This window comes from Lampris incognitus, chromosome 19 (genome assembly GCF_029633865.1).
Source record: "Lampris incognitus isolate fLamInc1 chromosome 19, fLamInc1.hap2, whole genome shotgun sequence".
In the NCBI taxonomy this organism is placed as follows: Eukaryota; Metazoa; Chordata; class Actinopteri; order Lampriformes; family Lampridae; genus Lampris; species Lampris incognitus.
Window position 1 is genome coordinate 11,590,040 of NC_079229.1, and position 17,736 is coordinate 11,607,775.

The following is a 17,736-nucleotide window of genomic DNA, read 5'->3' on the forward strand; positions in this document are numbered from 1 at the left end:
CCACAATATACTTTGTTGTTTGTCAGGACAGAAGTGGGAAGCATGTAGAGCATTTCTACGAACACTATAACTGGGCACTCATATGAGCTCTGTGTTCAACTATGGGTGTATAGCTTATATGTCAGCAGCAGAATCACACCTCAAGAAGTTAGATGTATTACAAGCTCAGGGCCTGAGAATCTGTAGTGGATCATTCAGAACATCTCCAGTATCAGCAATGCAGGTGGAAATGGGAGAAATGAAGACGACAAAAGGATCGTTTCAGGAAGTGATTCAGTTCATTCACCCAAAAAATTAGTTTGCGAACAACAAAACACTACTGTCATTGGTCAAAACAAGTAGTGGCCACTGCTTAAACCAGGTGGTAACGGCCAAATACAAAAAAAACCCAAAAAAAACCCCAAATATGTCTGACTTGTCTCTTGACTAAAAAGTCAAAAGGGGTCTAGACCGGTTGTCAGTTCTGAGCCATCTTGCTTTAATGCTATGGAAAGAAACCCAGTAAATGGCAAGTTACCTAATTTGCTCGCTAACAGCAGCTACCTCAAAGTACCTTATTTTGATGCCTGTTCACCTTCAAATATTCAATCTCTCTGCTATAAACTGGTTTGCATTTCAAACCCTTTGCATTCTTAGCTAGCTATCCATCCATCCATCCATTATCCAAACCGCTTATCCTGCCCTGTGATGGCCTGGTGGCCTGTCCAGGGCGTCTCCCCACCTGCAGCCCAGTGACTGCTGGGATAGGCTCCAGCATCTCACAACCCCTTAGCTAGCTAATGTTATTTTATTTGTCACATAATCTGCCATCTCATTTACCTCATAGTCAGCTAGCTAATGTTAGGGGCGGGGGCTGCACAGAAGTCATACAATCATCTATGAGTCTGAATACTCATACCAAAGTTGTTCAGTAAAGTATTTGGATTACTATGATAGCTTATTACAGCACATACCACATGGCCACATGGTTGCAACCATTGCTGGTTCAAATCTAGCCAGCGACCTTTATGGCGGGACGGTGGCCCAGTGATTAGTGCTGTTGCCTCACAGCAAGAATGTCCTGGGTTCGAACCCCAGGCCATCTCAGGTCCTTTCTGCGTGGAGTTTGCATGTTCTCCCCGCATCTGTATGGGTTTCCTCCAGGTGCGCCAGTTTCCTCCCGCCATCAAAAAGACATGCATGTTGGGGTTAATACTCCTGCTTGTGCCCCTGAGCAAGGCAATGGAAAGAAGAACCGGGGTATGGCCTCCAGGCGCTGCAGCTGCCCACTGCTCCTATACAATAGGATGGGTTAAATGCAGAGAACACATTTCATAGCAACCTGTACAATGACAAAAGAAAGTGGTTTCATAAATGAAATATACAAAAATTGAATAATCTGGTTGCATATGTGTGCACACCCCTAAAATAATACTTTGTCTAAGCACCTTTTGATTTTATTACAGCACTTATTACAGCTTGGCACAGCTTGACTTGGCAATATTTCCCCACTCTTCCTTGTAAAAACGTTCTAGATCCGTCAAATTGCAAGGGCGTCTCCTGTGCATGGCCGTCTTCAGGTCACCCCGCAGATTTTCAGTTGGATTCAGATCTAAACTCTGGCCTGATCATTCAAAAACGTTGATCTGCCTTTGGAGAAGCCATTTTTTGTTGATTTGGATGTATGTTTTGAGCCATCATGCTGAAAAGTGAAATTCCTCTTCATCTTTTTAGCAAATGCCTGAAGGTTTTGGGTTTTGCAGCAAAATCGACTGGTTATGTGGAGCTATTAATATTCCCTCCACCTTGAGTAAAGCCCCAGTTCCAGCTGAAGAAAAGCAGCCCCAAAACATGATGCTGCCACCACCATGCTTCACCGTGGGTGTGGGGTTACTTTGGTGATGTGTTGTGGTGTTTTTGGGCCAAACATACCTTTTGGATTTAGAGCCAAAAAATTCCGCCCCGATCTCATCAGACCATCATTTGTTTTTTTCCTACATGGTTTTGGGAGACTGGCTGTATTTTTTTTACAAACATTTTCCAGGCTTGGATAAGGTTTCCCACTCTACCTCATAGCCCAGACAAATGAAGAATACGGGAGATTGTTGTCTCATGTAGGGAACCAGTACTTGCCAGAAATTCCTGCAGCTCCTTTAATGTTGCCGTAGGCCTCTTGGCAGCCTCCCTGGCCAGTTTTCTATCAAATTTGGAGGGACGTCCTGTTCTACGTAATGTCACTGTTGTGCCATATTTTTCCACTTGTCTTCAATGTGTTCCATGGTCTATCTAATGCCTTGGAAATTCTTTTGTACCCCTGTCCTGATCGATACCTTTCAACCAGGAGATCCTGTCCTTGCTTTGTAAGCTCTCAGTGGACCGTGGCTTTTTCAGCTGGATGCAACCAAGAAGATGTCAGGAAAATCCTACAGCAACAGCTGAACCTTCTCCGGTTCAGCTACTACTTAACATGAGTTTGAATGTGATTGGTTAATTCTGAACACAGCACACCCCCAATTTTAAAAGGGTGTGCACACTTATGTAACCAAGTTATTATACGTTTTATATTTTTCTTTTCTTTTTTCCCTTAAAATGTTTCTGATTGTATTTCACTTTATTTTTATAGGTTGTAATTTCACATTAAGGGTGGAAAAAGTTCTGGCATATTTATCTTGGTTTCATCTTTTACATCACAAAACCTACAATTTTAACAGGGGTGTGTTGACTTTTTATATGGGCACTTTAATTTTACTCAAATTGCTCATCAGTTTTCTGTACCGCAATAAATCAAGAGGCAATTTACCTTCAATTTGTGTTTGTGTCGGTATTTTTGTGTGTGTTGTAAAGGGACAAGTACTATTTTCTTGAGTTTTCAACTTGCGGAAAACTCAGTCTCCCGTCAAATAGGATGTTTGATTCAAAAATAAACAAAAACAGGGTCCGCGGTGGCGTAGCGGTCTAAGCATCGGCTTGGTGTCGATGCAGTTGCCCACTGGGGACTGGGGTTCGCGCCCCGGTCTCGTCAGATCCGACTATGGCCGGACTTGATGAAGCAGCAATCATTGGCAACGCTGTCTTCGGGAGGGGGGCGGAGTCGGTTTGTGTTCGTCATGTGAATGCGTCTCTGTGTGTGTCGGAAAAACAGTGGTTCGGCTTGGATTCGCCTTGTCACGAAAGTGGGGAGGCGCTTTCCTTCGAGACTGCTGGCCGGAGAGATGCAGTTGGCGAACGCATGCAATACGAGGGTGGGTGTTTGAATTAAAATAGGGATCAATTGGCCACTAAATTGGGAGAAAAAAGGGAAAAATCAGAAATAAATTTATAAAAAAAAATAAACAAAAACACAAAACACTGACCCCCATGCAAAAATGCAATATTTCACAGCTAACATTAAAAACTTTTTTAGATCAAACATTGATCATTTTGTTATTAAATAAATATAAATGATCCAATTTACATTTTTATCGTAATTAACTTCAATAGAGTAAATATTATAAAGTTCAAGTAGTAAAAGTACAACCAGATCGAAACTGACCATGTTTGTGTAACACCAAAATATTGTCTGCTGATGAGGCGATAATAAATAACAGTCACAATACAGTTAAAGTAGTCTTTAGACCGTTCATTTATTAAGTTAAATGTACAAAAGATCAACTACTTGATACATTTAATGTTTCATGGCTTTGTCATTAAGACAAAACAAAATCTCTGCCCCAATCAAAAGCCTGCCGACCTTTTCATACTGCCTTTCAGCTCTCAAAGAGAAGATCATACTCTGTCTAAATCACAGTACAATCTACTGTATAACATAGTCATTTCATCAAATAGATTTGTATATAACCTAAATAAATTCCATACAAAAGTGCAGAACAATATGTATTTACAGTACAATCATTTATTATATATGTATATACACACACACACACATATATATATATATATGTGTGTGTGTGTGTGTATACATACACACATACATACATACATATATACTAATATATATGTATATACTTATATACACATATATATGTATATATGTATACACACACACATATATATATACACACATACATATATACTAATATATACGTATATATAAACATATACACGTATGTATGTATATATATATGAAAATAACAACTTCAACAAAGCCCATGTGCTTCCGTATTGAAAAGCAATTCACCTTAATTAAAATGCTTTTCCACTTTGGCGGTGAACGCGTTGTGTGTTTTATGAACACAATCAGGTAAGGCACTGACAAGGGTCAAACAGATTGGATCATTCCTCTTTTTTTATGTGTCAGTGTATTATAGCTCGCCGTTATACTTCCTCCACCCACCTCTCCTCTATTTCCCCGCGGGGATCAATTAAGTTTCCTCTCGGCTCGTCCCCACTTGTCAGACGCAGCGCTCGGCCTTTTACAACCCAGGCCCTTTACGGGGGACACACACACAATGACCCTGTTTACAATTGGGTTTAAAATGCGTTCCGGGTGATCGGATCACAAGTGGACCGCGAGACACCTCGCCGTTTACACCTGTGTCTATCATGCGTCTCCAAATATGTCCTGCGGACCACTTGTGATCAGATTTTGTTACTCCAGAGGAAAAAGAAGAAGATTTCCTGTTACGTCCTTGTCGGGGACACATCAGGATGCATTAGTGTTTACGCTACAAAAGATGTGTGGTCAAATGCGTCCCAGACCACCTCGGCAAGTGGTCTGAGTAACCGGTTTCCAAAACGTTTTGGTGGTCGTTTACACTTGTATTTAGCGCGGTCCACTTGTGATCTGATTGCAAAAAAAACACATTCTAAAACCAAGTGTAAACGGGGGTCACTGTTTTATGTGTTACGTTATTCAGGGTGGGACGCACCATGCCATCCAGCCACTGAATGAGCCATTCTTAGTGTAAAAAGCAAAGACCAAAAAAAAAAAAAAAAAAAAAAAAGGCAAAGGGGGTGATTTGATCCACGTCAAAGCTACAACAGAGACTACAGCCAGAACCAGGAACAGCTCATACCGTTATGTCGTCTCATGATGCTCTCCATAGCGAGACGCTACAATGTGAATACACTGGATCTGGTCTGTGCAGTATACACAAATGCACAAAGCTGCCACACACAGAAAAGGTTACGGGGCTTCAGGGCGAGGGGGGAAATAATAAAGAACTACAATACTGCACGTTGAATTAACCTACGAAAACGTTTTTCTTCTTCCTCTGTGTTCTTCTGACTTAATCTCACCGTGTTTCATTCGTCTTTGGCCAGTTCTGCATGGATCGGGGCTCACTACGGGGACGCACTGGAATGGATTTAACAAACTAGAGCCAACAGCAGCGTTGGTATTGCTCGTAGATATTAACATTGCACACGGATACAAAAGTTTGGTTGGCTTTTGTCTACACTGCAGTAAATTACAAGTTGTCATGAAATTTCTATTAAAAAACATCACATAGAAAAATATGTTATTTTCTTGACTGATTATCCTGCATGTTGGAGATCTTTGAATGCATGATATCAAAAGTGCAATGGTTGACAATGTACTCCTTTTCAAATGGGGCGGAGTGCTATGAATCCTGGGTAATGGCAACCCAATAAAGATGCATAAAAAAGACATTCTTACTTACAAATTGCTATTGTAAGGCGTTTTGACAAAAGCATTTACATGTCTGGTGACAAGACGAAACCCCTCTGGGTAAGGTCACAACGTATTTATTTTCTGCTCATGTAGAAAAATATTTTACCGTCGGATTTTCACTCCTAGCTACCTTAAGGTTTATGAGCAACATACAGTACTATCAGATGTGATCAATTTCAGCTAAACAGTCACAATTATACAGTGCCTTGTTGGTATGAGACACTGATCTGCTGCAGTGGATAACTGTATAGAAGGACCCAGAATACATTTCAGGCAGACCGTTTTGTTTTAAATCCATGAGCTCTAGATTCAGCGAGACACTGTTGCCCTTTCTGGCCCAGATCGCTTTTCCCAAACTGGGAAGAAGAGAACAGCCTCCATTTAACTGGACTTGTATAAGTGCTCGCTCACCAGTCACCTTCCGAAGGAGAACAAGCTGCGGCAGTGCCTTGGAGAATATGGAGGTCCAACAACCGTCAACCTGGCCTCCTGTTATCAACAGTCAAGATGAAGCTGGTTGGTGAAAGAGGGAAGGAGGTGGGGTGGGAGGTTCTTGACTCCTGGCGAAACCGGTGACTGTTGACGGGAACAGGAAGTTGGAGTGGGTCTGGAGTAGAGGTGGGGCCCTGAGGACAGGGGCGGGCCAGATTGGAAGGGAGGCACTGGCGCCTTAGAGGCCTTGCAGACATTTGTAGGTGGGGGTCTGAAAGTTGGGGGGGGGGGTCGGGGGTCCTAAAGGCCTCAGAAACTGCCCTGGACAAAAGGATGGCTAAGCAGGACTTCGGCGGTGGGCCGCCACTTCTCCTCCACAAACACCTGCCGCAGGAAGTCCCTGCACGCATCAGACACACTTTCGGGAAGTGTAGGCTTAGTGGGTTGGGTGGCGATCTTAAAAATGGCCGCCATGGCCTCGTATTCAGCCCAAGGAGGTTTCTGAGTCAGCATTTCCACAACAGTGCAGGCAACACTCCTAACAGATAAAAAAAAGAAATTAACCTTAATAAGCTTTTGAGCAAAACTAAAAAAAGGATCTTGTCTGTGAATGTTATCATTCACCCGGGTCATGGTTATCCAAAGGAGTTGACTCAAGTGCAACTGGACTTGGTATAAATCCGTGAAGACGTTTCACCTCTCATCCAAGAGGCTTCCTCAGTTCGTGCCTTTCTGACACGCATATCAATAGCTCCGATAACGACGGTACACAAAAGAGCCACTCATATCTATGGCTCTGTTAGCGACGGGCGTTGGTAAACATCAGATCCAAAGAGCCACGCATTTCAATAGCTCTGACAACGACTCCAAAGAGGATAAATGCTGAGTCTCATCAGCAGCCAGTCAGACTAGCTTGGTCTAGTCAGAAAGGCACGAACTGAGGAAGCCTCTTGGATGAGAGGCGAAACGTCTTCACGGATATATACCAAGTCCAGTTGCACTTGATTCAACTCCTTTGGATAAAAAAAGGGTCAGATCATATTGCCAATACTGATCTGTGTGTAAATGCACCGCATTCTTACCATACATCAGCTTTTCGGCCATATCCCTCTCCATTGATGACTTCTGGGCTCATCCAGTAGGGGGTGCCGGTGACAGATTTGATCCCGGTGCCAGACATGCAGATGGTCTGGATACGCTTGCTGGCCCCAAAGTCCCCAAGCTTCACATTCCCCGAGGAGTCTCTCAGGATGTTAGCACCTGACGGACAAGGATGAAGAAGACACTCGGGGTTATTCGAGTCTAGGGATGAAGAAGACACTCGGGGTTATTTGAGTCTAGGGATGAAGAAGAGACTCAGGGTTATTCGAGTCTAGGGATGAAGAACAGACTTGGGGTTATATGAGTCTAGGGATGAAGAAGAGACTCAGGGTTATTTGAGTCTGGGGATGAAGAAGAAAGAGACTCGGGATTATTCGAGTCTAGGGATGAAGAACAGACTCGGGGTTATATGAGTCCAGGGATGAAGAAGAGACTCTGGGGTTATTCGAGTCTAGGGATGAAGAACAGACTCGGGGTTATATGAGTCTAGGGATGAAGAAGAGACTCGGGGTTATTCGAGTCTCCTGCTGGCTGTCATCATCCTCAAGGGGAACTTTAAACATTTTGCAATTCACTTCATTCTTATATTTAGGCATTTCCTGCTCTGCAGAGACAGGACGGCGCAGAGCCACGGGTTGACAGATAAAAGAGGGTTTGCTGTCCGAGCGATAGAAACACCTCAGTTTTGGATTTTCCATTTTTCCTCTACAGTCCTTTGTCACAGTGTGAGTAAAAAGTTTCTGAACAGGTCTGCAGATGACTGAACAGAAAACATTATTGCTCTTTCAGTCCAGGCATTACACACCAATCACTACCAGCCAGCAACCAGCTCCTTTCAGCGTTACTGAGAGATGATGAAGAGCCACTTTATGAGAGTACAAAGATGAAAGAATTAACATTTGCTGCAAAACACAGCAGTAAAACCTGATGGAAAAATAGACCAATTTTGGAAAAACGTCAAGGCATTCTTATCAACACTCGGAAAACACAGCCGAGAGCGGCGGCGTGTCTCGTGTCCCGACTTGACGTTTTGACTTGGTGAGCAGGGAAAAGGCTCTCAGTGTTTATCTCCAACACGTGTGTGTCATGGGAAAGACGGAACCCGGACACTCCATCGCCTCTTCCTCCGTAATTTTCCGTCGTGCGGTCGTGTAGCTGTGTCTCCTCTGCTTCCTAAAGGCTCCCTGCTTGTTTGATCAGTGACTAATACACACCAGCCACTCAGCCTCCACACCCACCGAGGGCCAAGGAGGAAGAGGAGCACAGAGAGGGAGAGGGAGAGAGAGGGAGTGTGTGTGTGAGAGAGAGAGGGAGAGAGAGTGAGGGGGAGGGAGGGAAAGAGCGTGTGTGAGAGAGAGAGGGTGAGAGAGAGAGGGAGAGAGTGTGAGAGGGAGAGAGGGAGAGTGTAAGAGAAAGGCAGAGACAGAGAGAGGAAGAGAAGAGGGAGAGAGTGAGATAAAAAGATGGAGAGAGAGAGAGAGGGAGAGAAAAAAGGGAGAGAAAGAAAGGGAGAGAGAGAGAGAGAGAGAGCGAGTGAGCGAGAGAGAGGGAGACAGAGTGAGATAGCGAAAGAGGGAGAGAGAGTATGACAGAAAGAGAAACACGAAGACAGAGAGAAAGTGTGTGAGATAGAGAGAGAGATGGAGAGAGTGTGTGTCAGAGAGAGAGAGAAGAGGAGAGAGTGACAGAGAGAGGGACAGAAAGAAAGAGGGAGAGAGAGAGGGAGAGCGGGAGAGATGGAGAGATTGAGATAGAGAAAGAGGGAGAGAGTGTGACAGAAAGAGAGACACAGAGAGAAAGAGGGAGAGAGTAAGTTGTGTAAGTTGTTTTATTGCATGTGTTGATGTATAGTATATGTTCGGTACTCGTGAATTCTTATTGTCCTTTATGTGAAAATGCTTTGCAATACAAATGTATATTTGTCATGCTAATACAAGCAAATTTGAATTTGAGTAGGGGAGAGACAGTGTGTGAGATAGAGAGATGGAGAGTGTGTGTGTGCCAGAGAGAGGGGGACAGAGAGGGAGAGTGAGTGAGAGAAAGAGACGGAGAGAGGGAGATAGAGAAAGAGGGAGAGAGAGTGTGAGAGAAAGAGTGTGAGGGACAGAGAGAGACAGAGAGAGAGAGGGAGAGAGCGAGGGAGAGAGAGAGAGAGAGACAGTATAATTCAAGCAGGACTTTAACTGGAGCCATCTTTCACTTCTCCCTTCGGCCCACTTCCAGCTAAGCAGACTCCCCCTCTCCCTCTTTCTCCATGTGTTGTGGGGGAGCTCTTTGAAACTGAGCAATAAATCACATTAACTGTGTTTTTGGGTTTTCTTTGGCCCCTCTCATTCGTAACCTAAACGGCGAAGGTTTATGGTCAATTGTCACGGCAGCAATGCCAAGCGCTATCCAAATACTGCGAGTGCTGACAGGTCTTCTAACATGCACACATGTTAAAAGACGTGTTGTGCGGTGGGACGGGCACGCCACTGGATATTATGCAGAAAGAGCATTTCTAAGTGGAAAAATCCCACCCACAGACATACTCTCATCGAGCTGTCTGCATTCCACCGAGCCAACTGTCTTCTGTCTCCCCCAGACGGTGTATTTCTCTCCCCTTGGCTGTGGCTAGGCAAAGTACTGAGCCCAGTGCTGTGGGCAGCCAAGCCAAAGCTTTTATATCCGGTGCCGAACATTTTTAAACTGAGCAGATTTCAGCAGCTTCATGTATATCCAGAATGAACTTGAACTTTTAATAGCTCCTTTTCTCTCCATTTATTTGTTTTTCCTGCTGAGAAAGAATAACCAAATGAGCTAAAGTCATCCTAAACAAGGCAAATGAATGGACGGTTGTCTCTGCACGGGCCGCCAGCATCACGTGGCTGCAACATGTAGGTCCGCAGTATGGGTAACACAACCCCAGCTAACGCTTCCGTGATACCGTCAGCCGGGGCCATAATCTGAATCTCCATGAAGACCATGTTCCGCTTCCGGTGTGGGAAGAGGGCACAAATTCACATTTGCAGCAGCCTCACCCGGTACCGGTGTGGGAAGATGGCGGTGCAGACTTACGTTTGCGGTGGCCTCACCCGGTACCGGTGTGGGAAGATGGCAGCGCGGACTTACATTTGCAGCGGCCTCACCCAGTACCGGTGTGGGAAGATGGCGGCGTGGACTTATGTTTGCAGCGGCCTCACCCTTACCGGTGTGGGAAGATGGCGGCGTGGACTTATGTTTGCAGCGGCCTCACCCTTACCGGTGTGGGAAGATGGCGGCGCGGACTTACGTTTGCGGTGGCCTCAACCAGTACCGGTGTGGGAAGATGGCGGCGCGGACTTACATTTGCGGCGGCCGCACACAGTACCAGGGTGGTAAGATGGTGGCGTGGATTCACATTTGCGGCGGCCTCACCCAGTACCGTCCATGCAGTGTCTTTGTCCATGTCTAAGTTTGTTTTGTCTTCGTTTGAGGGCTGGGAGAGCCTGGTCTGCTGCGTCCTGCGGGCCCAGGGACCACAGCCCTGATTGGCGCCCGAAGAGGAAAGACCAAGGGCGGTCTGATAGGACGCAGAAGCGGGGCAGGCTAAGCTAACTGCTAGCCCATGCCAACCAGCAGTTCCGATAACACTGAGGGTGGTTTGGTGGCGGCCTCGCCTGGCATTGACTGTGTTTTAGTGTCGTCGTGTGGAGTGCGGGGAGGTGTGTCAAAGGTGTCTGGCTGGGAGAGCTGGCGTTGGATCGGCTGGGGGATCCTGGTCTGCTGTGTGTCTGGTGGGCCAAGGGACCACAGCCCTGCTGGAGCTGCGCCCAAGGAGAAAACACCGAGGGCAGTCTGACAGGACGTGGACGTGGGACAGGCTAAGCTAACTGCTAGCCCATGCAGACCGGCAGTTCCGACAGTCATCCTGGCTGGTGTTCGTTCTCTGGACAGTGCAATTTTTGTACTCTGTTACACTGAGTGGACTGTGTTGTTAACTGTTTGTGTGTGTGTGGTTTTTTTTTGTTGCTTTGTTGTGTCCGTTTTTGAATGTTTTTGGTCCTTTTTGGGAAATCTGGGGTGTGTGTTTTTGTCTTTTGTGTCGCACAGCTGTGGGCTGGGGGGAAATACAATTTTGTTTCTTTTGTGTACGCAAGTACACGAAAGAAACGACAACAAACTGTTCCCAATTCCTGATGTACGGCGTGTAATGGTCACGCACCACGTCAGAGTCACAACTCCACCCAGTTCTGTTTGTGCCAGCCGAGTTACCTTTAATGTCTCGGTGTACAATCATGTTGCTGTGCAGGTAGAAGACGCCTTGCAGGATCTGCCTGGTGTATCTCCTAGTCACCTTTTCTGTCAAAGCCCCGTAGGCTTTCAGCTGGTCTTTTATAGAGCCCTGGTGTGTGTGAGAGAGAGAGAGAGAGAGAGAGAGAGAGAGAGAGAGAGAGAGAGAGAGAGAGAAGGTGCGTTAGACTCCAGCAGCTTGGGCAGCAGGGGTCATGTTGGCACACAAGTCCACAGATGCATTTTAGAAATGGAATACAGTTTTTCTCAGTTGCGTTGGCATGATTCTCAAATGATAATGAGTATTTTCAAAACATGTGCAGACCTCCAAACCACTGGGCACTTGTTCAAAACAGACTTGAATTTCTTCCTCATTCTTTTGAACAAATTGCAAATGTTTTAGCCCATCTATGCAAATGAGCAGGTACTGCTGTCTACAATGTGCACAGTTACCAGCTAAATATATCTTGCTGATCAAAACTCATGATGTTGCTCCTCAGCTGAATAGTTGTACTCTCCAAAACATGTAGGAGTTCTGTCATTGTGCAAGTCATCACATGCACAATAGTCCATTCAATTGTCAAACATTGTCAGGCATATAGGAAATGTCCATCCATCCATCCATTATCCGAACCGCTTATCCTGCTCTCAGGGTCGTAGGGATGCTGCAGCGTATCTCAGCAGTCGCTGGGCGGCAGGCAGGGAGACACTCTGGACAGGCCGCCAGGCCATCACAAGGCCGACACACACATATTCATACCTAGGGGCAATTTAGTAATGCCGAGTCACCTGACCTACATGTCTTTGGACTGTGGGAGGAAACCGGAGCACCCGCAGGAAACCCACGCAGACATGGGGAGAACATGCAAACTCCACACAGAGGACGACCCAGGACGACCCCCAAGGTTGGACTACCCCGGGGCTCGAACCCAGGACCTTCTTGCTGTGAGGCGACCGCGCTAACTACCGTGCCGCCCTATAGTAACTAGCATTACAGTAATATGGATTTTTTTGTAATGTCCACTAAATTGGGAAATTGTCTGTCAGGTGAAACTTGAACTTCACAAACGAATGACGAGTGTCTCGCATCTTCCAACCATCAACCAGTCACACATTCTGTCACGTTAGCTGACAGGTGCCAAATGTAGTTATAGAGCATCACCACAACAGAATCACTACAATTTCTGAACATGGAAGAACCTGGCCAGGTAAATAATGAACAGAGGCGCCTGCCTGCTCGAGGAAGAGGAAGAGGCGTAAGGATCCATGGTGGTGTAGGGAGGGGAAAACAGCAGAGTAGAGGAAGAAGCAGAAGAGCACAAAAGCATAGCTCTGTCCCTGATGAAATTGTGGACCACATGATTAACCGTGGCCTTACAGCGGCAGAGGCTGGTTACCGAGTGCAGCCTCATGTAAACCATGCTACAGCGTCTTCAATTACCCAAACACTCTGCAGGGAAAACAGGTACGTACACAGTCAATACTGGAATAATTCATGCTATGATATTCCAGTTATAGCAATACAGTTGAATTAAAGTAAAAATATATAGCAGGATTACGTAAAGTCAACAATAAGTCAGAATAAAAGTCTATGCATGTCTGAAACTCATGCTGTAAGAAATACAAGGCACACAGCACAGTATGGGACAATACATATAAAGTAACATCTATTCGTGAATTCCAGTGTGTAGGACTAGACGACTACCTTGTGCTGGTGGCAAAAGAGCAATTTTTACACCTCAACAAGAGCAAGAGATATGCACCATGGTTGTAGCAAATAATGCTATCACACAGAGAGATCCATAGTGCAACCTTCGAGGACAATGGCGTCTTTCCAAATATCAACTCTGTCTGTAAGCACCTCCACAACAGACAGTGTTGAAAAGACATCAGATGACTATGAACCAACTCTACAGGGTACCATTTGAGAGAAACTGGCAGAGTGAAGGAGTACAACATTGGTGTGACTTCACCTAGTATATTGTACAGCCTTACGCGTTTTCCTTCATTATGGCCTGTATACGTACAGTATATAGGCCTGTATACACTAACTGAAGTTGCAGAGAAGAGCAAAAGACATTTTCACTTTGCTGTAACTGTATGATTCTACAGTAAAACTGATTTGATATTTTGTTTATGGTTTTACGTACAGAAAATAATGGAGCTGGAAGGAAGTGAAATCCCTTACACCCTTGTGTTCGTGGATGAGGCTGGTTTCAGTCTGGCCAAAGACAGAAGACGTGGCTAAAATGTCACAGGCCACTGAGCCTCAGTGGATGTGCCTGGCCAATGCGGGGGCAATATCACTATGTGTGCTGCAATATCTGAGAATAGTGTGAGTACACATATTCCCAAACATTGGCCCATACAACACCCAGAAACTCCTGATCTTATCCCTGAGAATGAGAGGTTTAGTAAGGCATGACTTGCCAATTTTTGTAATTGTGTAGGATAATATAAGCTTCCACCATGCAAAGGACATTGGGGATTGGTTTGCTGCTGTCCACCAAAGGATGCTGATGGTGTTCCTTCAACCATTTTCTCCATCCCTGAATCCAACTGAGGAATTCTTTTCTGCATGGAGCTGGAAGATGTAGATCATCGGTCTCAAGACCAAATGTCTCTGCTTGTTGCAATGGATGCTGCTTGTGGTGACATCACAGCAGAACATTGCAGGGGATGGTTGTGGCTTGTGGCACGCAAGAAGACCCCCCCCCCCCCCGTTGCATTGCAAGGGAAAACTATCAGGTGTGATGTCGATGGAAATCTGCGGCCAGACAGACTGGAGCGACAGGACATCCACTGAGGTGGAGTCTTTAGTGGAGCACTCCAGATTTACTGTCCTTCAGTGTTAGGTCACATAGAACTGCATTTTCTTACAGGAAACATTAAAAATCAATGAAAAAATGGGACAAGACTGAAATGTGGCTATAAGGGACAGTTCCAGGGTCCACTGCCATACTGACAAAACAGCTAAACATTTTGATCACTGGGTTTACACAATGCCAAAGGAACTGTTCATTTTGAGGTCATGGACTTTTTATATGAGACCATAACTTTATTCTGAAGCATGAGTTGAATGTTCTGGGCAAATTATGACCTTCTGCAGGTTATCTATGGTGTGTTGCTACACCATATAAGCTATCTTGATACATGCTCAATAGTCCAGGTGAGAAAATCAGAGAAAGTTGAATCAGTTCTTTGAACACCATATAAGCTGTTCTGACAAATGTGCCCAGAGCTTTGAGAATGTTCACACTGTTTCAAGAAATGAGCCAATGCAATCGAGAAAAACTATAAAATTCAAAACCTTGTTGCTGGCTGTCCTGTCAGTTCAAGAGCCTGCACTGCAAACCCATATTAACATGCAACACCCCTGGCAAGGCTGCTCTCTACGCCCACATCAAAAGCACTGAGCTCTTGGTCCAGACTTTTCTCTCACCTGGTGTCAGAATAATGGAATGAACCCCCGTCTTCCACCACGGCTAGACACTAGCTTATTTCTTTCATGATAGGGCCAGAAACCTTCCTTTTCCAGGCCCATCTTAATCCACGAAAGGTTTTGAAGCATTACTGTAATACTCATCTGTGGCATTGTCCAGAAGCTTTGAAGTCCTCAATTATTCACATCACTATTGGTGATCCACATCAGTATGTGGATCACCAACAGTAGACCCACCAAATGTATTCGGTGCTCTAAGATGCCTGCAGATTGATGTATGAATACATCTGCCAATTTCTAAAAGTGTCTGCCAAGAGAGATTTTAAATGCACATTTTAATGCTGGACGCTAGGATATTAGGGCATATATCATGTCTGATTCATTGCAGGACATCTACATGTATGCACGTGACATCTATGTGCCATGTTTACCGTTTGCTGAGGTGGTTCAATGCCAGATATTACAATGTCTTTAAAGGAAAAACAGCGCTTTGTTCAAACATGGCATGTTTGCAGATTGGGAACATTCACAGGCGGAAGCTTTTTTTTATGGGAACCGTCCTAGCCAACTTTTGGGTTCAAAACAAACTACTTAAATATAGCCCCAATGCTGCCACAGAAATTTCTGGATTTTTTTTTTTTTGAGCTCGACCACCTTCAATAGGCCGCATTTCCTTTTATTTCCTGTTTTCAGTTCCTTGTGAGGGAACTGGCCTTGCAGAGAACCAAATCCATTCACACCTGTGACTCACTCACTTGTGGGCACAGGCCACGGCCACAAAGAGCAGAATCCCCTGCCCCCGCTTCCACCCCCCCCCGCCTCTCAAATGAGACAGCTCAATTTCTCCCCTGCTCTCTGAGGGATGGTCGGCTCATGTCCAGGAGCCCCTGTAGCCTTATCAGCGGGGCCACAGCAGTGCAGCCGTGGACCCTCAGGGGGAGATCCGGTCGCTGCCTCCCGACAGCCCCCCCCCCCCACACACACACACACACACAAGCTCCTCTCCCGTTCGCCACTGCTGGCAAACTCCAGCAAAATATAAACATTTCCATTTTCCAGACAATGTGTGACTAAGACACTCAAAGAAAAAAAAGAAAAAAGAAAAAAAAGGGGACAAAACAAGCCTGGATATATTAAAAACAGGCCGGGGGAATGGGGCCACAGGCGACAGCGGCTCATTAAGGCCCTCATTTAGTGAGAAAACGATCTCATAAAGCCTGTTGTTCTGCCGACATCAATGACGGAGGGGACATGTTGGCTGAGAGCTGCTGACATTTCATGAGATGTCTTGTTTTGTTTGTTTTTTTTTTGGTCTGTTTTTTTGTAAAGCAGACGTGGTCGCAGGGAGCCGATTTGACGTGGGTCTTTAAAAAGTGTCTCCGCCATCGATCTCACCAAAAACTACGAAGTCCCCCCCCCTCCTCCTTCTCCAGACTTCATCAATAAGGAACAGTCCACGTTCGGCTGGGATGTAGTCCAACTTGAACTGCGGTGCTAAGTGTGGCATTACACTGTGACTCACCCCAGACCACAATATATATCCAGACAGCCCGCCCCACCCCGCCCTGCGCTGCATCACCTCTACTTAATGACCTGCTGTCTCTTTTAACCTTGGCCCCGTTTAATGTTTTAAATCATTTATGTTTCTCCTGCAGCCTGTTGTCTTGCTATAAACAACCAACCGCCATTTATACTCACATTATGTACACATGTGCTCACAAAACTTTGTGTTCACTCTCTGTCTACACTCAAGCTCTTTATTTCATGCACGTACGGGTACGTTTTTGTCTTTTTCCATTATTTCCTTATTTAACACTGGAATGACCAAAGCGACCATTAAACACTGGAACGAACAAGGCAGCCATTTTGACTGGTTTGGATTTTCAGTTTAATTACTTTGTGGGGAAAAAAAAGATACAGACCTGCCGCTCTCTGAATGCTCCTAAAATTGCATCTATTTGCATTAAATGAGTTTTAGATCAATTGCACACCAAAATAAAGTTACGATAGGAACTACCTAAAACGACCATGGACGGTCAACACGACCGTCTTGTAATTTGCGCGATCGTGTGCATCATGTGACTATTTATGACCTGTGTTGGTCGCGTCATTTCCTTCGTGAAGTTCATTGCTCTGTCCTAGAAACACACTAGTGTCCTCCAGTGCAGAGAAATAGTCTAAACTTGATTTTTGATTATATTCAAAATGTCTGGGTACAGACGCATCATGACCGAGGCGCTGCAGTATTTACAGGCATTGGACAGCGGCCATTTTAAATTGTTTGAAAAATAGTATTAAAGTTGTTAAAATGTTAATTTTGGTGTCAGTTAATTTCTTAACAGACATACTAACATATGCAATGCATTAATATCTCAACTGGGTATTTATCTTGACAGAATAGAGTTTAAAAACCGGCGGTCATTTTGACCGCCCGTGGTCGTTGTAGGTAGGAGTGACATCCCGGTCATTCTAGTGTTAACTTGCTCTGATGTGAGGTGCATCACATTTCCACATGCAAAAAGCGCTACGAATGGAGTTTGGTTTCCATTGATTGATTGATTGATTGACTGCAGCCCTCGCTGCAGCGCTACACAGTGACTCACAGAACACTCAAATTACATTCAGATGTAGAGCGCACCCTGCCCTCATACACACCCCGGGCATGAACTCCACAAAGATGGTGAGCTTCTTCTGCTCCAGGTCCCGCAGGCAGCCGTAGTACTGGACAATCCGCTCATGACGCAGGTTCTTCAACAGCTGGATCTCACACTCCAGAGCATTCACCTCCTGCAGAGAGACAGAGAGAGCGAGAGAGAGCAAGAGAGAGCGAGGAGACAGACATGGAGTGAAAAACACAGATGGGTAGGAATGGGAAAAAAAGAGATGGAGAAGCACAGAC

At 45.2% G+C, this 17,736-nt stretch overlaps 1 protein-coding gene across 1 annotated transcript in view; it reads right to left on the minus strand.

Moving 5' to 3' along the window:
- Window positions 1–3,590: 3,590 nt before the first annotated feature.
- Window positions 3,591–17,736, minus strand: part of map3k22 (mitogen-activated protein kinase kinase kinase 22) — a 71,650-nt gene continuing 57,504 nt past the window's right edge. Inside the window, exons 15-18 of the mRNA XM_056299522.1 lie at window positions 17,493–17,624; window positions 11,378–11,507; window positions 7,126–7,303; window positions 3,591–6,581 (exon numbers count right to left, since the gene is read on the minus strand). Of these exons, the coding sequence (XP_056155497.1) occupies window positions 6,353–6,581; window positions 7,126–7,303; window positions 11,378–11,507; window positions 17,493–17,624 (669 nt within the window). The 3' untranslated portion in view covers window positions 3,591–6,352. The remainder of the gene's footprint in view (window positions 6,582–7,125; window positions 7,304–11,377; window positions 11,508–17,492; window positions 17,625–17,736) is intronic.